Consider the following 24,765-nt stretch of genomic DNA (forward strand, 5'->3'; position numbering starts at 1 on the left):
CCACCTATGAAAGCGATCAGTGACAGTGGGCACCCTAGATCTTCCGGTCCGACGTATTATAATGATTAAATCCTGTGGTACGCCAAGCCATTTATTCCACGTACAAGGTTTACAAGCTGGCTTGTTACTGAACACAATGAGTGTGTCCTGGGAGAAAGCTAAAACTGTGACCATCAGTGATACTTTATGGTCACCTGTGAGCAAGCATTTCCTACCAGCTAAATTCAACTGATGTCATGCTCCTCTGCCCACTTATCCTTCTCGGGCATTCAATGACGTAGTTGATAAATCAATATCAACCATACTGCCATTACAGCAACAAACAGTGGACCACAACCTTCGTTTATACAGCACTTTTAATGCAGAAAAAAGTCTAACGAAACTTCCACAGAGGCAAAAATAAGGAAACAGGATGCTGTGGTTAAAGGAAATGATGGGAGGGGGCGGGGTGAAAGGGGGTTGGATTCTAACAACGGCCTTAAAGGAGAGCGAGGTGGAGAGACTGAAGGGTTTAGGAAGGGAATTCCAGAGAGTGGGATCTAGGCGGCTGAAGGCACGGCTGCCAAAGGTGGGCAGAGAGAATGCACAAGAGGCCAGACAGAGTAATGGAGAGTCTGGGTTTGGGGGGAGGGGGGGCTGGAGAAGGTTACAGAGACAGGGTGGGGTCAGGCAATGGAGGAATTTAAACACATTTAAGGACCTGAAGTTAATGTCAGGCAGCTAGGTTGCATGTGATGGACATGTGGGGTAGGATTATGGGCAGCAGAGGTTCAGATGAGTTAAAGTTTATGGGAGTCTGCCTTTCCTTTCAACCAATAAAAACAATCATTTTGCTTCTTGGAAAATGATAATAATGAGAGTTTTCACAAATATTGGAGATTATGGACTAGACTTATTTAAGAACATTTCTACAGACTCCTGTATGAGTTAATACAGAGGAAACAAAGCACACTTCCAGTAAGTGTGCAGCGAGACAGCAAAACACACTGGAACAAGACACCTGTAATGCCCCACATTACGGATTCAGATCTTAACTGCAGCAATGTGGGGGAGTGCTGAGCAGAGGGAGGATTCTCTCCCCTCTCCAATCTTTGAGACAGGGAAAAACACCATCTCCCAGGTTTCTCACAAACATGTTAGCAGCAGGAACTGCCAGGGGTGAGGCAGCAGGCCAGCCAGCTCCTTCCTGGGCTGGGGAAGGTGAGTGGGATTGGATGGATTAGGGCAGGGAAATAGGAGAAAAAGATAACATTGCAAAAAAATAAAATGAGCTGAATTAATGGACTGGAACATTTTAGTCAGGTATTAAGTTTTCTTTATTGTTGCAACATAATGCAGAAAAGCAACACAAGTACAAAACTATTAGAGAGACGTAGATGAATTAACTTCACAGACTTCAGGCTAAACAAACATTTTGTACTTGTAACCAAAGTCGATAACAAAGTTGTATTTAATCCTTTCAAAGAAACTTAAGTTACACAATATCAAAGTACAGACTAATCAGAGACACACCCTAAAACCAAAGAAACTCATTACCTATAAACTTGAAGTTAATGTTAGTTTTGTCTAGTATAATTGTCTAGTATAATTGTCTAGTATAATTGTGATCAAGAGTCTGCACCTTGTCTGTTCTCTCCACAGGCGTTGACTGTTTCCATTATTTTCTGGTTTTATTTTAGTTGAGATAATTAGCCAGCTTAAAACTACTTGCAGCATAAAAAGTATTTTTTATCAAGTTACATGTGGGACTATGGGGAATATTTATGAATCTGAATAACAATATTTACCAAATTTCCTCTCTCTGAACAGATTTTATTCTCTGCAGAGAGATCATTGAATTAAAATAAATACAAAATCAGGTTATGATTACTCTTACCCATCCTAGTCATGATCTTGCTCATTCTTTGAAAGCAATGCCTGCTATTCAACAGGGTCCAGAGACACTTCCTTTAAGAGATTCACACTGGGCTTGAGCTAACTTGGTCAGGCTCTCTCCCCCAGGCCTCCTTTGTATGTAAAGGACTGTGCTCTGAATCACTCCTTAACCCTTCCCCCAGAAAGAGAAGCAGAGATCAAGAAAGAAACAGCAACACAGAAAAAAATAACGAGCCCCAACTTACAGCAAGTCAGGAGGAAAGGGGGACAGACAGACAGACAGAGAGGGGGACAGACAGACAGAGAGGGGGACAGACAGACAGAGAGAGAGGTGGACAGACAGAGAGGGGGACAAACAGACAAACAGAGCTCAAACTTCAATCAAGGAATGGGGAAGCCCATATTATAGCAGGTAACCTAACATTCTCCCTTATTCCTCCAGCTCTCAGTATAAATAAATGAATTATAATATTTGCATATGTAGCAAAATACATCAAAGTATTTATACCAAAAGTTGTATAAACAAAATGTAATGGTGGGAAACTGAGCTCAGTTCCAAGTCCCACTAGAGCTCAGTTCACACTTGGCCCAAAACATGTGTCGCCTTGAACTGTTGATACATTAAGACGATAATGTTGAATGAAATTATACAATAGTCCAAAATGCTGCCTTAAACAGTCTCAAAAGTTTTTACAGATTGGCCCAGTGTGAGAATGGGCTACAATTTTCCCTGGTTCACTTGCTAATAATGCAGTAACGAGTCTATTATCCAATACCAAGAAATTGGACAGCGTCAGATCCAAGTTCCATATACAGCAACAAGTCGCAGTATTTCCACTTGCTCATTTTGAAGCAATTGCTGCCCAAGATTACATGAAAATGGTTTAATATGGAGGCCACATCCAGCACAAAGTGAAACTGGGACTTGTCTTGGTTGCTAAGGAAGTCAAGTTTCTTTCACAAACAATATCTGCTGGACTGCTGTCTGAGTGAGTGCTCGAGACGCAGCTCTCCTCAATTGTCTAAGGGTAGATGTGTAGTTGTAGTCTGGGAGGCCCCAGGCTTGAGAGATCTGGTCCGCTGTGAGAAGGACTCCATCGAGGAACGGGAGGGAGCACCTCATTGTGGCATTTTAGAAGTTATTCCGCAAAATAGTTTTTAAGCTCCACTAATTTCTGAAGTCTTCAGAAGTGGTTCCTATTTGGAAACTCGATATCCTAAGCCAGGAATGTTTATGAAGCAGTATTGCACAGGGCACAGGTCGCAGATCTGACTATGTCTAGTGCATTAACGATGGACTGCTGTATAAGCTTAGCTGTTTAGATCTTATCTATCATAGGAATCCAAATGGTCTAATCTAGTTCTTTCACCCTGCCCTAGGTCTGGCACCTGATGCCACTTACAAAGCACTGTGGGAAAATTTTTTACTATATTTACGAATTCAAGTAAAAAGCTACTTTCTCATGTAGCTCAATTAATGGGTCAAAAGAGTCTTCTAGGTACAGCTTTGAGAGGAACCGTCCTGCTCGTCACCATGTGTCTGCGGGAAGTTTCGAAAATCGACCCCTTTCTGCCAAACACAGAAGTTTTGCACAAACTCCAGAATGAGGCACAATCTGTACCAAAGTAACCATGAATGCGCTGGACCACACTTGCAGCCGTACTGAAGCCTATATGTGCATCAAGTGTATATTTGCAATTGCGGTCTGACGAAGGGTCATCGACCTGAAACGTTAACTCTGTTTCTCTCTCCACAGATGCTGCCTGACCCACTGCGGGTTTCCAGCATTTTCAGTTCTTATTTCAGATTTCCAGCAGCCGCAGGATGTGCTCTAATGGAAGACCGACTCTTTGGTCATTTATTTTTTTGCTTTTGCGACGGCAATGGCCCATAGCGGAGAGGTCTTCTGGCTACCTGCACTTGTTCTCCCTGAATTATGTTCAGAAGTTGGAGAGGCCACCTTTCCCTGGTAGAATTCAACAGTCACAACAGCCCCTTTGGTCCAGATCAGTGCAGACATCACACGCCTGGAAGTTGCAAAGGGAGCCAACAAATGCACCCTATCCACTGGCTTAAACACCTACTCCCTCCCCCACCGGCGCACAGTGGCTGCAGTGTGTACCACCCACAGGATGCACTGCAGCAACTCGCCAAGGCTTCTTCGACAGCACCTCCCAAACCCGCAACCTCTACCACCTAGAAGGACAAGGGCAGCAGGTGCATGGGAACAACACCACCTGCACGTTCCCCTCCAAGTCACACACCATCCCGACTTGGAAATATATCGCCGTTCCTTCATTGTCGCTGGGTCAAAATCCTGGAACTCCCGACCTATGTGGGAGAACCTTCACCACATGGACTGCAGCGGTTCAAGAAGGCGGCTCACCACCACCTTCTCAAGGGCAATTAGGGATGGGCAATAAATGCCGGCCTTGTCCACAGCCCAAGAATGAATAAAAACACATAGAAGCGGGTATAGGCATTGGAGGGTGAAAATTCACAACCATCGATTCCGATCCTAAAACCAGGTGCTCTGATCTCAACCAGAGTTGACAATGATTCAGACACGGAGGATCCATTCAAAGCCATGAGGATGGGTAAAGGCCGGAAGGTCCAACTTGATTGTTCTTGAGCACTAACGAGAAGCCAGTAGTGACTTGTAGAGCAGAACTTTGCCAAAAAACTATAAAAGCAGCAACTGCCAAAAGCAAGACTTCACTGATAGCAGGGAAAAATAAATAATGTGTTTTGGCTCAGAGTCTGTCAAATACAAACTGGGAACCTGATCAAGGTGGTCCAAGTACTTTGCAAATCTCTTAGTGGCTGTGGCATGCCTGCTACCCAGAGTATTACATCTAAAAGCAGGAAGAATGAAGCATTTCTTGCAGCAGACAGTCGCCAAGAACACATTAGTGGAAGACTGTAAAATAAGCCTTGAGCAAACTGTCCTCATTCCATTGCAACTGCTCCCCCAAAAGACTTTTACAGTCTTTGATCTGAAGCTTAGATGTTGCAGGTAAAGGAAGTATTTGCAGCCTAGCTTTGTATATACCACAGGAGCATGTAGGACCTCAAGTCCATCCAGTGACCCAGTCTAAGCACACCACAAACTGAGACTTCATCTCCTATTAAAATATTGCTCCCTCCCTCAAATAGCCTATCATCAAATGAAGCAAGTAAATTAAACTAAGATAGTCTACCTTTTATACATGCACAGAAATTTTAATGCAAGACGGCATTCTTATCTATGTTTAATTTAGGCCTCTCAGGACTGATTTTACACTGTTCCATTTCCCCAAACTAATCCCATTTTCCTGCTTTCTCCCCAAACTCTTTCATAATCTTTCAGTAATTATCTGGTACATTTTTGAATGCTGTCACTTGTGGCAAAGCATTCCACATTCCTAACTCTGTAAAAGTTTCTTCTAACCACCATCTTTATGTGCTGCCTACTGTCAACATCTCTTCTTTCATACCTCATTTTTTGGTATCTTGCATTAATATGGAGGGAAAACAAATGGTTCATCTTTTAAAGTCACTGGAACTGTCTGCAAAGTGCAAGACATCCCCTGGAACCTGTCTGGTTTAGTTCCCTTACCAAATACTTCCCTGCTGTTTCACGCTCCCCTCCAATTTCGGTTTGAAAAATAAAACGACAGCATGAAGCTCAGTCCGTGTGTCCATTCATGGCCTTTGGTCGGCCCACAAATTAGAATTCTGGGCCCTCGGATCAGTGCAATGCTTCCAGACAGTAGCGTTTCACAAGTGTGCATAATTAGATATTTAAACTGGTTATAATTACAGTAAAGCAAAAACCCAACTAGACTTATTTAAACATACAAGATGCTATAAACTGTGTATTTTAAAATATTATACATTGCATATTCACATGCAACTGTACCAGTCTGTATTATGTATTTATAAATTCGACAAGGTTTTCCCCTCTCTTTGGGTTTTGTAACTTGCACTTGGCTGGAACAGAAACCCTACATAACAACCATGGTCTGTCTCACTACATCCTCAAAATGTTCCCAATGACCTCTTTTAAACTATTTAAAAACATCTTTGTGAATCCAATAATTAACTAATGGTTAAAGTTAAAGGCAAGTATCTGGAACACAGATGTCCTTGTGGGATCGTGGGAGGACATTAGCGTTTTGCCATTTGATGCGCTGAGTTTCAGAGCCAGACTTGGCAGGTGTGGTTTTATTGAGAGTAGTTGTGTGCGCCCACAGTAATGGCAAATTCAGTGACAGAAGCTAAACACTGAAACACCATGGCAACTGATTCATGGAACTGTTCATTCAAATTCAATAAACTTCCTGCAAATTCCATCTAACCACCCTAAAGTATGGCTTGAGAGAGCACAGAAATCTGGACACTGAATTAAACCGTGCTCAATTACTGGCCCATGACATTTTGTACATTAAAACATAAGCTTTGTGATATTAAGAACTCGTTAAGTTCTTGTACGTTGTATCATTTCAGTATCAAATCAACATTCAACAGTAACTATATTTTCACACACACATAAAACACTAATATCACCAATAATTGCACCCAGAATAATTAAATATTCAAAGCATCATGTGCTTCTCCAGCAGAATTTATTCGGGGAGAAGCCGAGTCCTACAGACCAGGAAGCTCCTAGATAGGTTGCCCATCGCTGTTGAATTGCTGAGCTTGGCCAGGGATGGTGAAGGCACTATAATTGGCCTCAGTGCCCTAGGTAACATTTACCTGAGGAAGGAGGAAGCCTCCGAAAGCTTGTGAATTTAAAATAAAATTGCTGGACTATAACTTGGTGTTGTAAAATTGTTTACAATTGCCCTAGGTAAGGGAGGGGAAAACAAGTCCTCAGGCCTGGTCCCCATTCTTGACTATCCAACAACCCATGCTGGAACAGCTAGTCCACGGACACTGGGGGAGAACAAAATGTGATGCCAGCTGAGGTTGAATAGCTTGCTGACACTGTGGGCTCGGGTATAAGGGTAGTGCTATCACAGAACCATTACCCAGTAAGGGAGCCAGTGCCTTGGCGAGTGGGGTGGACAAAGCCAGCAACAAAGACAAAAACAAAGTTAAAGTATCATAAGTATTCATAAAAAATAAGTTTTGGAACTAAACTAAATGCAAATGGAAATTCCATTATGTAAAAGCATGAAGGCTATCAAAAGAAAAAAAGACTTGCATTTATATAGCGCCTTTCATCATCTCAGGACGTCCTGAAGCGCTTCACAGCCAATTGAAGGACTTTTATGAAACGTAGTGACTTTTGTAATGTAGGAAATGCAGCAGCCAATTTGTGCATAGCAAATCCCATAAACAGTAATTTGGTAATGGCCAGATAAGCTGTTTTAGTGATATTGGTTGAGGGATAAATATTGTCCGGGACATTGGGGCGAATTCCCCCATTCTTCTTTGAAATAAAGCCATAGGATATTTACGTCCATCTCAGAGGGCAGACGGGGCCTCGGTTTAACGTCTCATCCGAAAGACGGCAACTCCAACCAGAATACAAACAGCACATTACATGGGACTAAAAACGAGTTACAACAGACCTCTGTTGAGATACTTTGCACACATAAGCCATGCAGGAAGAACTTGTATTTATAAAGCACCTTATCACACTCTCAGGACATCCCAAAGCACTCCGCTGCCAATTAATCACATTTGAAGTGCAGTCACTGTAGTAATGTAGGTAAAATGGTTAAGAGTGTGTATTGGACAGGCCATTCAATGCCAGGTGGTACATATTCAGAGAAAGTGCTGCTCCAGTTTATAAAAACTTTTTTTTAATATATAAAACACTCATTTATTCCAGTTTGGGCAGCAGGTGAGTAAAGACAGCTAAGTGAGCGTGTGTCTGGACAGCATCTGTCTAGTTCATGAATTACACTTAGGGGAAAAAAAAACGTTGTAATTTGAAGGCTGAAAATGTCAAAAGTCATACGCATATTTATTTATACAACGACATGGGGTCTGCAGGGGAGAGACAGTAAAGACTTCGAACTCCTGGCCCCTAAGGGACACAGCCTCCTGAGCTGTGTGGTCCTGTTTGATATGATTGCTGCTGCGGTCAGCTGGGAATCCTCCAGCCCCACCTGAAACGGCCGGAGGGTTGAACTCTGTGTAAATGCTTTCAAGCTTGTCCTCTGTGCTGACGTCTGCTGTCGTCCTTAAGCCATCAAAGCCCAGAGCTGCGAGAAGGAGGAATCTGTCGTAAGCACACATGCACATCTGCATGTATAAGTATACGACACAAGCTCGTCATATATGTATCTACTTCAGATCCGGCAAAGTTCTCTGCTGAAATGTGCTGAGAACTATAACCGCATATATAGACATATAAAATGCACACATCACGTATGTTAAAGAGCCCACTTTCCGAGTTTGAGATACCAATGGACAGTCTCTCCCGACAGACACACTGCTGTGTTCTGTGTACTGCTGTGTTCCATTCATTCCAGATAGCACAAACTCAACAAACTAACCCCTCAGCGCACCATTGCTTAATAATTTATATTTAAAATGTGACAACCACTTCAATGGTTCCACGATTATTTATTCATTTCTGGAAGATGAAAAGTGTTTCTAAATTTCCAGCATCCGCAGTATTTTCCTTTTGTTCTAAATACTTGACGTTTGTTTTGAACCACTTATCTTCGAGATACTGGACCAACATAGGGACAACGTTAAACTATCCCAGTGTAATATATTGCGTAGGATTTAAAAGACGGAAAATGATAAACTAAAAAGATAACAATGAAAATAAATTGCAACAGTCCAAAAGCTCTCAAATACCCTGAAGTTCTTTGGGGGCTTGTCAAGTGGAAAATCAAGACAATTTCTGTTCAATCTATAGCTTGACTGATTGATTTAAACCATGAATCGAGTGGCTTGAGAATTTGATTGTCTTGTTGCAGACAGAATGTGCAGGAGTCAGGTATAGACCTGTCTCCGTGCCATGTGACACTGTACTCCACACTAGGCTTCAGTCGGTGCTGGCTGGCAGCGGGAAAACCCAGAGAAAACATCGAGATGATGCTGTATATGGTGCAATCAGATCAGCTGAATGTGGCTCACACCAGAACAATGATGAGAGAGGCCCATAAAAACCAGCAGCCACCCAACGCCCACTGCACAACTGCAGGAGAAAAATAGGCGATTCAGTGGGAGAAAACTGTACAAAAAAGGCCTTTCCATCAGTGCCCAAACCTAATACAGAACCCACCACTTAGAGGGCATGGGCTAGTGTTAACGCGAATTAGCCGCTGTAAGAAGTGGCCGATAAATCACGAGAACACATACGGGAGCAAGTGTTGTGGGTCTTTGTTAAAGTTCTTTGAGCTAATCAATTCGAGAGCATTTAAAAGGGGCCCTGTGTAGCCAGAGGGATCTCGAACACTCCAGCCAATTTATGGGGCAGGCATTTCAATGAAAGTTGGGGGCTAGTAAGCCCCGGGCTTAACGTGTGCTGGAGACCAGCCTCAGAGGGTACTGACTGGTCACATCGGGTATGCCGAGTTCCTCGGGCACATTAAGTCTCTGTACCCAATCCTCTGTGGAGATGCTAACTATTGTACCATCAGTCCTTTGATGCTGAAATTTCATCTATTGGATGTTTTTCAGTTGTGATCAATGAATAAGAAAAGCAGTCGTATGCACCAATCTCTAGCCTTCAGCTCTTCGTAAAGCCTTCAATCCAGTCAGACTGATGGACGGAGGGTCTCCTCTTTGTCTAACTTCAAACCTGGCCCAGACCCTGCACAGTGCGAGCTCACAGCACAAGGCACTTGACAATTTGCCTTAACTCGGTACAGCGATGCCACTTATTCTGTCTTTCAAAACACAAGCTCGTTTGTTAAATGCTTCAGGGAACAGGTCGATTTCCCCCCCCCCCCCCCCCCCCCAAGGTATTTTACTTTAGTGGCCTAAAAGGAGAGTCAGACCTCAAACCCTGTAACTTATTGTTCCAACAGGTTCTATGTCCATATATGGGTTAAAGGGGCTACGCTGTCTCTGATTGGCTGAGGGTGATGTAGTGGTCATGTGGTGTTGGGGGTATTTAAAGAACTGCCTTAAAGGGCAAGAGCAAAACAGGAGCACGGAACAAGCAGTTTCAACACATGGATTGGGGGAATATCCATCTTTTGTACTTACTGTCTCGTTACTGCGTGTAACTAGTTGTACTTGATCATTAAAATTACTGATTGCCACAAAGGATAAGAAGGGATCGATCACGTTAATAAGTATATTCTACAGATCGCCTAATAGCGGAAGGGAAGAGGAGGAAGAAATATGGAGACAAATCTATGAAATGAGTAAAAAAAACTAATAATCATGGGAGATTTCAACTCCCCCCAAATAAACTGGCAAGAAGAGATAAAGAAAGGGGAAAGGGGAATGGAGTTTTTACAGTGAGTACAGGACTCCTTTCTTACCCAGTGGGTGAGAAGCCCAAGAGGGGAATCACTGCTGGATCCAGTAATGGGAAATGAACCAGAGCAGATAAGAGAAGTAAGTGTAGGGGAACATCTAGGCAATAGCGATCACAACATAATAAGATTGAAGATAATGATTGAGAAAGACATAAGACAGACAAAGACCAAAAGTAATAGATTGGAAAAAAGCTAATTTTGAGGGGATGAAAATGGAACCAGGGAAGGTAAACTAGAAAAAACAATATGACAGACAAAGACATAGAACAGCAGTGAGAAATATTTTAAAAGTTGATCAAGAGAGTTCAGGAGAAATATATTCCTTTAAAAAACAAGAACAAACTAATCAATGATGAGAAACATGGATAAATACAGAGATAAGGGTAAAATTGAACCTAAAGAAAAAGGCATACACTATGTACACAGACAACAAAGGAGAGGATGACAAAAGGGAATGTGGAGAGGTTAGGAAAGAAGTCAAAAAACAATTAGGAAAGCAAAGAGGATCTATGAGATTAAATTATCAAGGAATATAAAAGGAAATAGTCAAGTATTCTACAGACACATAAATAACAAAAGAAAAATCAGAATAGGGATAGGGATAGGGCCACTAAGGGATGCACAAGATAAACTCACAGGTAATGACAGTGAAATGGCAGAAATGTTGAATAGTTACTTTACCTCATTATTTTCAAGGGAGACTAACTAGGTGGGCATGACATTGATAAACTATTCAAAATTTGAGAGGATCAAACCCCCGGTCCAGATGGATTGCACCCGTGCATATTAAAAGAAGTTAGGGAGGAGATAGCAGAGGCACTATTACATATATATAAAAATTCATTAGAAAAGGGAATAGTGCCAGAGGGCTGGTGGACAGTTAATGTGATTCTTATATTTAAAAAAGGAGATAGAACCAAACTATAGACCAGTTAGCTTAACATCGGTGGCAGGAAAGACAATGGAATCCTTACTCAAAGATGTAATAGAAAAACATCTAGAAGCCGAAAATATAATAACGAATGGATTTCAGAAGGGAAGGTCATGTTTGACCAACCTTATTGAATTCTTTGAAGAAGTAACAGAAAGAGTAGACAAGGGTAATGCAGAAGATGTAATATATTTGGATTTTCAAAAGGCACCACATTGTACACTCATGACTAAGGTCAGAGCATGTGGAGTCAGGGGACAGGTAACAGAATGGATAGCAAGCTGGCTACAAAACAGAAGAGAGAGAGTAGGGGTTAAGGGTAGCTCCTCAGACTGGCAAAAGGGAGAAAGTAGAAGGGCGGGAGAGAGAAAAAAATGGAACTACAACTGAAATTATAAATTTCTCAACGCAGAGAGGCAGATACATTAAAGCTTAAAAGTGGGTAGACAGAAGAAAAAGCCATTAAAAAGCCAAACAAGATTTAGGCTTTGTATCGAAAGGGACTGAATACATAAACAGAGTTGTTGCTAAGTGCACAAAATGACGGGGATGTCACATCTAGAATAACATGTAGTTTGGGCTCCTCACTATTGGAGGAATCTAATTATCCCGGAAAAAATGCAGTGCAGATTCACTCGGAAGAGACCAGGATTGAGAGTCTGGGTGATACGGAAAGGCTAGAGTGACAGGGGGCTGCATTCTCCTGAACTGAGAAAAACGAAGGGGGTTTGAGAGAGTTGTTCAAAATGATAAAAGGATAGACCAGATAAACAGACAGACTATTTCTATTGGAAGATGAATCAGACACAAGACAAAAGGTAAGCATTAGCCGGAAGAAGCTTTCTCACGGAGTGATCGAAATGCGGAATATGCACGGTCACAATGGCGACTGATTCTAAATCCATTACATTAAAAAAGGCACCAGATGGTTGAAGAAAGAATATAAAGGAGCCTGGGAGAAAGCAGGAAATTGGGAGAGTGTAAACTCAGCCCTGAAATGGGCCTAAATTCAGCCCAGGCGCGAAGGGACAAATAGCTCCTCCTGAGCCAAACCGCTACGGAAAAAGCAAATTTAGAATTTAAACCGTGAATTAATCAGAATCATCCTTGGAGTTTTCCTTTAATTTCAGTCCGGGGTTTTATCTGTCAAATGAACTACTGCCACTGATGGAATTGTGATGATCTGGAATGCGCTGCCTGAAAAGGTGGTGGAAGCAGACTCAATAACTTTCATAAGGGAATTGGATAAATACTTGAAGGGGAAGAATTTGCAGGGCTACGGGGAAAAAGAGCAGAGGGACTAACTGGATAGCTCTTTCAACGGGTCGGCACAGGCACGATGGGCTGAATGGCCTCCTTCTATGCTGTATCATTCTATGATTAAAATTTTTTTTAAGTGTGCCAACAAAAGTTGGGTCACCTTTGCTCCTTTCCTTATTCACACGATTACAATGATGTTCATGGGATGATGGTACAAATACAACAAAAAAAAATGATTTCGGTGATCCGTATAGAATGGAATAAAATGCATAATGGTGCAAGGTGCTTACCGTCAGTTCTGGGTTTCTTGATTCCGCCGTGATCAGATTCCTCGTGGCTTCTCTTGCGGTTTGTTCCCATGTAGCCATTTAGGCCGTCTGTGATCAAGTTATCCCGGTAAAGGCCACTTGCGATGCCATTGGTGTAGAAACCATTCAGCCGATGGTTCTGCACACTGCATAGATACTGGGAGCATTGGCGGAATCCCTGGGCAAGAGCAAGCTCTGCTGCTGTCAATCCACTAGCATTCCTTAAACTGCACAAAGGAACAAGACAACAATTACACTCCACCTTATCACAGCATTTCATACACAGGAAAGATCTGGACATGTGGGAAAGATTAGTTAGGGCATTTCATTGAAGGCGATATGAAAAATTGCATTACAATAAATGTATTAAAGTAATCTGCTAATAACAGCATTAGAGTATCATGTCGCATTTATACATTTGATTGTGCTGGGTACTGAAAACAGTTTCACTTGATTTGCAAATACTATAGTCAAGCGTGGGAATTTGAAGCAAGTTTAAACAGAAGTAGCGAATGACTAGCAGAATTATCAGTTTCTAAAAAGTTTTAAACAAAACTGCAGCATTTTTTTTTATTTCCTCAATTGCATGGAACATTTGTCATTTAACTGATTAGAGTTTAGTTAGGGAATTCAGATCTCTATGGGCTGGTCATTTTGTTTTGCAAAATGGCAGCTCACACCACAGTGATACTGAATAGTTCCTTTGCTTTAATACAGCGATTGCTATAATGAAACATATATTTTAAAACATTTCTAAATGAAATGCTTTAAACAATTCTCTATTGTCTTTTTGCCTCTAGCTTTCCTAGCATGTTTTTTTCTGTGGCTAACTTATTTCTCGGTGCCTCAACCACCCTACCTGTGAGAAACTCATCAAAATCAACTGATCCTAATTGCTGCCAAAACTGGAAACATCGACAACAGAAGAGAGTCAAGTCTTCCTGTGTTCTTCGTCCACCAGGTGATGTTCAGATAGCTGCACGTCAAAACTCCCGTAACGATTTGAGTTTTTGTAGTTAATTACTTTGTAATTTCCTTTAACCAAGATTCACCAATTATCCGTGCACCCACACGCAGAGAAACACCATGGAGCTGGGAGCAAGAAGCCACAGCACAAAGCTGGCATCAAAAGCCTTGGAACGAGAGGCATCAACACAGGAACTTCGCTGAGAAAAAGGCAGAGTCACGTCAGTCTCTGAGGGCAAACAAATCCTATACGGCTGGTCTATTGCTGATGTCATTTCCTGGTTTGGTAGCAATTAAGGTGTTTTTTTTAAAAGAAACATTGACTATTTATGTATTCCTATACTTCTTACTAAACACCAGAATCTTTTCAAAAGTGCTCTTCCCAAATACGAATACTGTAATTTCAACAGAGGAAATTACCTTATTTACTCCTTTCGACCTCCCTCCAACTCCATCCTCACCCCTGACCGATTGGGTGCAATAATTAGTTAGTCTCCAAATTGGAAACCATCCACTCAGTTGCCATAACCTCTTGCAGCCCCCCCCTTACTTACCCCAAAATGTTCTTCAGCTCCTCCCATATCTCCCATAAGCACTCATCAAATCCATCTCCTCTACAAGATCCACCAGCCTCTCCTGACCCTCAACTACCTCTCCTTAACCCAAAGGCTCACGAACTGTAAGCAGCACCCCCTTCTCAGGTACTGCTCTGCTCTGTTTGCTTCCTGCCAGAAACTCCGTACCCCTCCCATATTCCATCCCCTCCTCTCCTTGTTCGAGCTGAACCCGTTAACTGTGCAATCTCAGTGCGCTGCCTGTCCTAGAGCTCAACTTCGAAACTCCATATCCAGGACCGCCTGCCTACCTATCCCTAACTCACCCACAGTGCAACCCTCATCCACACCTTTTGTCATCTCCAGGCTCTCATCAGCACAGAGGACAGCTCAGTTGATTCCTCCGCCTGCATCCTATGTTCACCACCCGGCCTGTGCTCCCTGAACTCCAAGGGCTCCCCACTCTCCAACGCATTAATTTCAAAATCCTTCTCCTCATCTAGTAAACCTCCTACAGCCTCACTCCACCGTACTCCTATACGGTCCCCACATCCCAGTTTATACCCTCCACTCGAGCGTCTGGACTATCATGAATCACCCTCTGTGCTCCTTGTACAGCCTTCACAACCCTGAACTCCAGAATTCACTCCCAAGATCACTCACCTCATCTTTCATCACCTTCATATGGCTCACAACCTACCTCTTCGAGCATATCTTCGGTCAACTCTCCAACTCTTCTCTCAATTCCTCTTCAGCGTTTAATTCTCTTCTCTTCCCCCCCCCCCCCCCCCGCCAGCCGCTCTGGAAAGCACCTTACGATATTTGCTGTTACAAGTGTTAAGTAGTACTACTTGTTGAAATGAGAACTGTGCCATTGCAAACCTTAAATTTCATTTGGATGGGAAGGTGAGCAGAGCTGGCAGTGAGGTCGGAACTAGGGCGTTGTAGTGAATAAAATTCACTTTTCAATATCTACGCAGCCTGTGCTGAAGTAAGAGCTAAGTTTGCTCTCCGGAAGCCTGGAACATTACTGCTACTAAGCTGGCTGTTGGTTCTTGGGCTGTTCTGACCCATTCGTTGCCCATTCTAAAATGTGTCAAATGTCATCCAAAGCACACAATTCAACAATCGTTAGTAATGAAAATCTGGCATTTGATTCCAACAGCGGGTAAATCTGTTATTACCAGAGTTTGATGGTTTTTTAAAAAAAATATGCATTTTGCACTTGCATAGAATTTTTTTTGTGTGTGTGGAGTGAAACAACCACAATTTTTTGTAAACACCAAGAGATGTGACAACTGGAAGTAAGGTTTGTTGCCCGGAAGTGTATACACTATGCAAGATTTTTTATATTCTCACAGATCTGATCTTTGCAGAGGACAGTCCAGATACAACTGTCTGTTAAACAAAAGCTATCCAATGGGCAAGAGATGATGGAATCCATGGCAACACTGCAGGTCTCCCAGTGCGCATGGTCAAAGAGAGCAAGAACCGGTGTCCATTTTTGTACGTGAACAACAATATCCAAAGCCCCTCCTAACCACTGCCCCCTCCCCTTTCATGGATCGATAGTAATAATACTGCTTCATACTCAACAGTGCATTGTGCAATTGGTAATATGAAGTTGGTTGGGAGCCTGTTTCATGCACTTAGAAGTCATAATTAATTGAGTATTATTTACACTCTTCTCTTTAACTTTGGAAAAATACAAGATTCTTAATCCACCTGAGAAATACAGGATGCTCTGCTGTAAATGTTTGTAACTGGGTAAAACCTGTCAGACATGTCCAAGGGTCCCAAAGCCACATGGTACAATGTGGAACCTGAACTCAGGGTAACACCTTCAGACCTAATCATTAATCTTGGCAGAGGATCTCCATGAGACAACTGCAAGAAGGGCAGACACAGGCATAAGACTGGACAAGAAGCATCAACAACTTAGACCGTAAGATGCAGGTGGACATCTCTGACGGATGAGCTGGTACTTTCATCAGCCAATGGTGATCCATTCCAATCGTTGGCCGTTGAGTGCTTTATACAAGTAGCACCGGAGAGGTGAGCACTCCACACAAGCACAAACCCCAAGGCAAGTGGAGAAGGAGCAGGTGAAGCTGTCACACTGGAATGCGGAATCGCTGGCTTGTACATAGGCAGTCCCGGATGTAGCTAACACAGCAAGGTTAATATTCAGCAGCACTCTACGGCCAGCTGAGCAGCACTATCATTGGTTGCCTCAGTTTGAGAGCAGCAGCCTAGAAAATCTGCCTCGAATATTGCCTGCTTCACACACAATTTCTAGTAGGCATCTCCTCACAGCCACAGTAACAAAATAAAGGCTCATTCTCAGAGCTTGGAATGTTAGAACGCTGCTAGATGGGACTCAAAGATTTAAGCAGTCAGAAAAACAATGTCTGATTGCAAAAGAATTATTTTGCTAGATATTGTGACCTTCAGTGACATACAATCAATGGAAGAGAGTGAACTGACGAGAGTTCGAGGAAGCTACATTGTGCTTCTGGAAAGGTGCACGCCTGGCAACGGTCAACAAGATCACAAAATTGACGCCCTGAAAACTCTAGTCTGCAAAGCTGTGATCTCAAACTGCAATAGGATGCAAGAGGAGAGTCCCTGAAATCTGACAAGGGCATTTGACCTCATTGGAAAGAACTTTTCCACTCACTTCTCAGCTGTTCTTCTACAGTTGTTGAAGCAACTTTAGACAAGATGAAAGAGAGGAATCCTTGACAAACAACCTCCCATTGCAGAGCATGCAAAGCCTTGCAACAAACGAAAAGCAGTAAAGTCCCAGGTTGTAATACACAAACATGGTGGTGACAATTACACAGTCTCGCGCAACTCTTCCACCTGATTTGGGAGAAGCATCTCATCTTCAAGACACATTAGATGTTTCCATTCAGATGTGGAAGGAACAAAAATCTGACCATAGAACATTGTCAAGTCTTCTTTCTCCCCACTGTGGGATAGACTAAGCCAAAATGTAATCAACTTTCGGTAAACCTTGTGGGTAATTTACTGCTTGATGCACAATATGGATTTTTTTTGTGCAAAGCACAAGACAGTTCACGGCCCAACAGATATAGAAATGTCTATGGTAACATCAACCACCATACATAGTGTTCATTAATGGGCCCTTAGCACCGTCAGCTGAGGAAGATTCTGAAAGCTGTTGAGCAAGTTTGGCCGTCCCTATTGAGCTCATTAACACAAATCAGGCAACTTCACAACAGCGTGATGGGCACAGTAACTGCTGACGGCAGCACACCTGACACATTCCCTATAAGACACGGGGTGAAGCAGTGCTGTGTACTCGCCTTGGGACTCTTGGGCTTCTTTCTCACAGCAATGCCACGATAGATTTGAACAAAGGAGTCGACACATGATTCTGGACAAATAGTGGATTTGTGACCTCGATAGACCAACGGCCAAATCCAAAATTAAGCAACATGTCATTAGTGAACTTTTATTCGCTGGTCACTGTGCAACACTCCCCCATTCTGAAGCTGATTGACAGCCGATTATCGCTATCAGCCTAGTGTTATGGGTTGACCAGCTTAAAAGAGATAAAGTTATGCACCAGACTGTACAAAGTCAACCTTATAGTGAATCCAAGATCAGGATAAGGACACAACAGTAAATACCATGAACAGTTTTATGTACTTGGCAACATGCTCCCTCATTTTTATATGGTTTGAAATCCTGGACTCAGGTAGAAAGATTCCATGTTCTGTATGAGCCCATGAACATTTAGTGGTAAGAAAGAACACCAAGGTGATGCAGTGCACCAACATGACCAGGTCAGAGTCATGGTCAAAGCAGGTATAATTCCAGTGGCCTGGACATTGTGTCCACATCAGGTGAATGAATGCCCGAAGCTGTATTGTATAGCCACCTGCTAAAATGGGGAAAGGACAGTCGGGGACCAAAGAAACATTTCAAGAATAATCTGAAGTGGAACCAGAAACGTGGGAAAGTTTAGCCACATTGCAGAGGCTGTAAATATGCTCGGATATGATGCCATACTCTTTGAAGGCATCAGACTTAACAGAAGAGGAGCAGTGCTGTGGCAGCAATTGGCAAACAGGCAATAATGGACAGACAATACAGGTGGCTGTCCATGGGATTTAAGCATTGGTGTATGGGGAGACTCTTACAAACACTGCCAACGATGATCTTTGCTTATACTTGCATGGCATGGTCATCTTTGCTTAGAACTTAAAACTTCTACTACACTTATACTGTACACATCTGTCCAGTCATTTTCTCCTCAACTGCCAACCCCTCAATTTTGCTCTCCAGCCTTGGTAATCAGGCACCAGAGAAATGTTGACACCAGGCTAATTGATAATAAACACTCACAGCATTTGGGTTACAATCTAACTTACAACGGCATTAATTTGGTGTTTAAAGGTGCGTGAATGTTTATGATTCCAGTGCAAACAATATGGACAGTGATGGGAAGCGTGAAAAGGCACTAGTGGTACACTAGTAGTACGTATATTTAACACGGAATAATTCTTAAATTTGGTAACAAAAATGCAAACATGAGTTCATAGTTTCAAAAATGGTTCTAATAAATATCCCTATTTTCAAAAGCAAACCAGCGAAAGAAATGGAAACTCATTTATGTTTGATCAAGATTTATTTAAAATAATCAACAAGGACATTGTAGCATAAGGGAGTAGATCTACTTGGATGAAACTTGGAATTTAAGCTAATCTTCATAAAGTTTGAACATTACATTATAAAATTATTTGTAACTTCAGCTGCACTTTTCTATTTTAGTTTTAAATTTGAGATGCCCAATGCAAATACAATAATCGTCAACAGTAACCACAAGCTCCTGTATTTCAGCTAATAATAAATTCAAATATAAACATAACAAACGCAGGTTTTGCTCAAAATTCCCACAAAAATCAGCTCACAACACCTGATGTAAACCAATGGTGGAACACACATTTAGAAAATTAGTTATTGAAGCAGACAGTTAGATAATAACGAATGCTTCGAAACGCCCTGCAGTTTTAGTGCTTGGTGAAGATTCATACTTCAATAAACGGTGAAAGTGCTGGAAACAATGCAGCAATATAATATTCACATCAGTTAAACTGAGATGGGAGACATTTTTTCAGTGCACAACAATCTCAAAGAGTTACAATGTTGGCATCATAAGAATGCTCACTGGCCCAATTAGTGACAACTCTTGCATGTGACCTTTTGGGCGCACTTTTTGCCTCCAACTCAACTTTTGATGATCTTGCAATAGAACCAATGCTCCATTCTGTTTCTACCATCGTAACCAGGTCATTGAATCTGGGACTCCAGCAAGACCCATGGTCCTAGGTGCATCCTCAAAGCATGTGTCCCTGTCCTTTGCTGTCTTTACAATCTCTCTCTCCCAGTACATCGTTCCTTCTCCATGCAAATCTTCTCAGGTTCACTCTATCCCTAACAAAGCTGATCCCTCTGAACTCTCAAACAATTGCCCTATTGGCCTTAAGTAATGAAAGTTGCAGTTAACCTTTAAATTATTCCACACTTTGAAAATTCTGGTGTAATCCATGATCACCAATATCGTGTTCTGCATGGCCAGCCCATTAGTGGCATCAGTTCACACTTCTTGGTGAATCATCTGTCATTGACTTGAACATCTCAGAAGCCTTCGATGGGGTCTAGCACCGTGCACTTAGAGTAACAGAGGGTCTCCTGCCAAAGCTTATGTTCATGGCAATTCAGTTTTCTCTCAAATTGCTCTCTGTGCTGTAATTGATTTTTCGATTCTTCCTCCATTACCTCAGGGTTCTGTCTTTTTCTTGCTCTGTTCCTTCTTCTTATTAATTAATTATTCCACTCTTCAGCTAATGATTCTATTCCATATTCATCAACCTCCTTCAGACCACATGTTCTGGTTACTCACAATCTCCAGTTCTCTAATGGCTGAATCAGTACAGCTTGATCTTCTCCATTCCCTTCAATGAGTGCTGAAAAACTTAATTCTCTCAACTCTTACATTTACTATCAGCAATGTTCCCATGCACTGTTTTTTCTTGTTTCTTCTAAGCTCCAAATTTGCTGTTGCTCTTCCTCCTCACTGCACTGAAATTAAGATGCATCTAAGTTAATATTTCCAAAGGATGTCGAAACTGGAACTCCTCATCTCCTACAAATTTTCCTTTCTCGAGCATTCTTCAGGCCTTAAAACCTAAGACTGACCTTGTCTAGACTTGTACTGTTTTCAATTTCTGGCAGGGTGCTGCACTATGAGGATAGTCCTTTCTTAGGTTTTTCAGAAGAAGCCATTAGAATGCTACCATTAACAAGTCAAATATGATAGCTGGCAGTGCCTTGTGGCAGAAATCCAGTATTCAACAATAAATACAGATGGTGGCCATTCGGTCAATCTAGCTCATTCTTCCACTGAAACCATTCTATTTCATCACTGCAATATAAAAGCTGCAACCTTTTTGCCTGGTGTCCAGGAGGAAGAATATACTTTTTGAAACTCAGCAGATTAAACATAAACTCATTCCAAAATCAGTCCCAAGCGATCACCTACGATTATACACAGCTGCATGGATGGATGGATCCATGGATGGTTGCTAGGACAATTGGAGCTTTCAAGACTGAGACCGATCGATTGATTGATTGATTGATTGATTTTTTGTTGGGTAAAGGTGTCAAGAGATATGGAGCTACGGTGGGAAAATGGAGCTGAGGTACAGATCGGCCATGATCTAATTGAATGGCGGAACAGGCTCAAGGGGCTGAATGGCCTCCTCTTGTTTCCATTGCAGAAGGTATTAAGAGTACCTCTCACATCATAAAGTAGAATATGGGCCAAAAATATCAGAATATCAGCATCTAGGCAAGCACTGCTGGTGTCTGGAAGATCCACAGCTGTATAAACGGTCGGGGTACAGAGGGATGGGTCCTCCACTCAATTTTCCATCGCAGCCGCTCAAATGGTGCTGGCAAACCAGAAACTGGGAGAAAATCCCACTGATTTTCTCCAGATTCAATCCAAATTTGGGTGAAAGAAATAAAAGCAAGAACTTGTATTTGTATAGTGATAGGTCATGTCCGAGGTGTTCCAAAATGCTTCACACTGACTGAATTACTTCTGTTTGTAGTCACTCATGTTGTAGCTAAATGCGGCAGCCAATTTGCGCACAGCAAGATTCCACAAACAGCGAATGAGATGAATGGCCAGTTAATCACTTTTTGTTGTTGGCGACTGAAGGAGGGATTTTGGTCAAGATATTGGTAGAACTGCCTGCTCTTCTTTGTATGGCAACCTGGAATCTTTAACATCCACCTGCTCAGGCAGACAGGGCCACAAGTTAACATCGAATCCAAAAGGATGGGCGGACAGAACGCAGAAATGTACAATTGAGAATTTTTCCACAGCTCAAGTGAACCTAGTATGGAGAACACATTACTCATTACTAACCACTATGTGGTACTGATAGCCTAGTGATCACATTATGTGCCCACACTACTTTCATTTAATAAATCCCAACTACAAAGACACAAACAATAGGTGTGCTGGTGTCTGTTAGAAGATTGTAACATAACCGAGGGGGCTCAGATGATATAAATTAAGCCAGGATGGTTTATAAATGTTCTCTGAACCCCCAGTACAGCCCACACTTCACTCCAACATGGTTATGGTATATCATCCAGTGCAGCTTCCCGTGAAATCTTGATCTTGACGGATTTCTTGCATCACAAGGCTACTTGATAAAGGCACAGAAGGAGTTCCAATCCCCCCATCTCCAGTTTATTAGATCACATGGCAGGAAGGTCGAGGATAGTAGGAAGTGATTCGCTGCTGTAATACTGGTAATGAGTCAGCCTATAAATAGGAGCATACACCAAACAAGCAGGTTCATTACATAGCCCCAATCACCACTTTCTCACCTGTGTGCAATGCAGAATAGGTTACCATTCAGACACCAGCTCAGCTTGTGGCCACTTTTGAAAGACCAGTCTGAATGAAGTTATGTACCAGATTTACTGAGTCAGACAATAAAATTACTGGCCTGATAGTTCGGGACACTTTCCCAAAGACAAATTGGATTGCTTTCGAAAATGGAGAGTCTCCTGTGATAAACAGATAATTACATTTTGTGGAAAGACCCATGAAGAATTTTAAACTATTTACGGGAGTCAAAAACTAAATCGTTTTTTAAACATATTGTGTGATTCCAGAAAGCAGCATTCCAAAAACTGCTGAGAAGTTACTTGTTGTCAGTGTTGAAAAGCGAACATTTATCGAGGTGGAATTGCGATATTTACAGACGTACGACGCAGGGGAAAAGTGGAACCTGGAGTTAAGGAAAAAGTCAATGACAAATCTGATGGATTTTAAGTTATTGAAGTGATATTTTAATATTTGCAGGAAGGATTGATAAACTAATGAGGTCATCATTTTTACAATGGCATGTAGGATTGGAACAGGACGGGGAGGGAGAATGAGTAGAGGAAAATAGGAGGTGTTAAAGGAACTGGTAAGGAAATCTAAATTTGCTTTGAAAGTATTCAACGTTAAGTCAACACTGTTACTGCAGTTTTCTATAAAGCAAAGCAGTTATCATTTTATATCTGAATAAGCAGCAAGTTTCATATCGCTTTCAACAATCAAATTGTTCCTGGTTACAATCATGCGGCAATTAATCTCAATAAGTAAACCACATTTTTTTTCTTGAAATTTGCATAAAACTTACATTAAAATAAAACTTCTCAACTTAACTATATTAGTTTACATATCTGAAGTAATTTTTAAATTAGGGTAAACAATGCATGCACGACTAAAGATCTATAACTCAGTTCCTACATAGCATTAAAACCAATCACCACAACAAATACCTCAACGGTATGCCTTGTGTGCTGACGGGGAGCGATACTGCGCACTCAATGCCACAACTGTAAGGGTTCCATGAATCACCTGTGGCAGTTTCAGCGTTTCTATTGGGAATGATCCCCCTTTCTAGGATTACTTCAAAATCAAGTCAAATTCAAATTACGTAGCTGGAAAACATTTGACATTTTTCAATCTCTTAAAGACTCAATTCTCTGCACTGTTACAGTTACATGGGCAATGGCAAATAAAACAGACTACGGGGTGCTGGTGAAAGTAATCTTAACAATGAAATAAGAACATGAATACATCTTGAATTAATAATGCCGTTTAACCCATTTCATACTACTTCCAAGTCCTGTACTGGCCGTAAATATATGGAATACTTCTATCCATTCATGTGGAGTATTTTAATTTCTGTAGCAGCATATACTAGCGTAGCCTTCACACAGAATGAGGTTTGTGGAATTACAATGCTGCTATAAAAGAAAAGAGAATTAAAGTGCATGACATATGGATCATTTCTCTATTCCAAGTATTTACCTGTAAAAGATGGAAACATTTTACTTCTAGATAAATCTGAAATGGGTGAAAAATCATATTAATAATTTGTATCTACAGTACCCACCCCCCAGTTGAGGTGTCAGAACACAGGGCTACGTACAGCTTCACTTAAACTGTGATCGACACCTGCATTCTTCAGCTATTAGATACCACAAGGAGCAGAAATTCCCTTTTTAAAAATATTTTATGATTAGAATTTACTTGACTTTATGTGGCGGTGTCATTTAGAATTTACTTGACTTTATGTGACGGTGTCAAACATCTAATCCAACTATGAAGTTTAGGAATCACCAACCCAAGAAAAATTCAGAAGGGTTATTTAATTTTATCTGCTACCCTGGTTGATTATTTTAGTGCCTCTACCTGCCCCAATTTTGACTGCAGAGCTTGATTGGTTTTTGATTCAATCTGAAGCATTAATATCCACAAGCACCAGAGCAACATCCTGGCTAAGGTGACAGTTCCTGCACATCTGTGCACCTCTGCAGGAATCCTATTAAGATGCACTATAAAGACTTAAGGCTATCCTCACTGAACACACAGGGCACTAGTACCTGGAGAAAACCTTTACCGCATATTCAACGGCATGGGTGGAAGGCTTCAACTGATGCTTCAGGGTTTTCCTTCTTGTTCCCGTCTCTTGCGATTTGAACTTGCCCATGGCTACATCCAAATGAGCAGTTGGTCATCCCTTTCATCCAAAAAGTCTGGCTGCTTCCATCCTGAAGACGCCATCCACCTTCTTTATCATTCTCCCTCTTGGCTCCAAAAGACCCAGTCAGTTCCTTAGCATCTATGGCTCCCTCCTGGCTGAACAATGCTCATTCCCTCCAACTGCTGTAGATGGCAATTCCTATGGCCCCTCCTGGATGAACAAAGCCCATCCCTCCCCCTCCAATTCCTGTAGATGGCATTTGCTGTGGTCCCTTCTGGCTTCACAAACACTGACCGCTACCCCTCCCACCATGCACCGCTCCCTAATTACCC

At 41.9% G+C, this 24,765-nt stretch overlaps 1 protein-coding gene across 8 annotated transcripts in view; it reads right to left on the minus strand.

The window, feature by feature from the left end:
• The window catches only part of ankrd10a (ankyrin repeat domain 10a), a 68,331-nt gene that overhangs the window by 10,987 nt on the left and 32,579 nt on the right, over window positions 1-24,765 (minus strand). For 6 of the 8 annotated variants that reach the window (XM_067986646.1, XM_067986651.1, XM_067986648.1 and 3 more), the window contains one exon: window positions 12,799-13,043. In XM_067986646.1, coding sequence (XP_067842747.1) covers window positions 12,799-13,043 — 245 coding nt within the window. Of the gene's footprint in view, window positions 1-1,304; window positions 8,094-12,798; window positions 13,044-24,765 lie in introns of those variants that run through there. The other 2 variants (XM_067986647.1, XM_067986654.1) reach the window with 2 other exon arrangements.

This window comes from Heptranchias perlo, chromosome 6, assembly GCF_035084215.1.
Source record: "Heptranchias perlo isolate sHepPer1 chromosome 6, sHepPer1.hap1, whole genome shotgun sequence".
NCBI classification, from domain to species: domain Eukaryota; kingdom Metazoa; phylum Chordata; class Chondrichthyes; order Hexanchiformes; family Hexanchidae; genus Heptranchias; species Heptranchias perlo.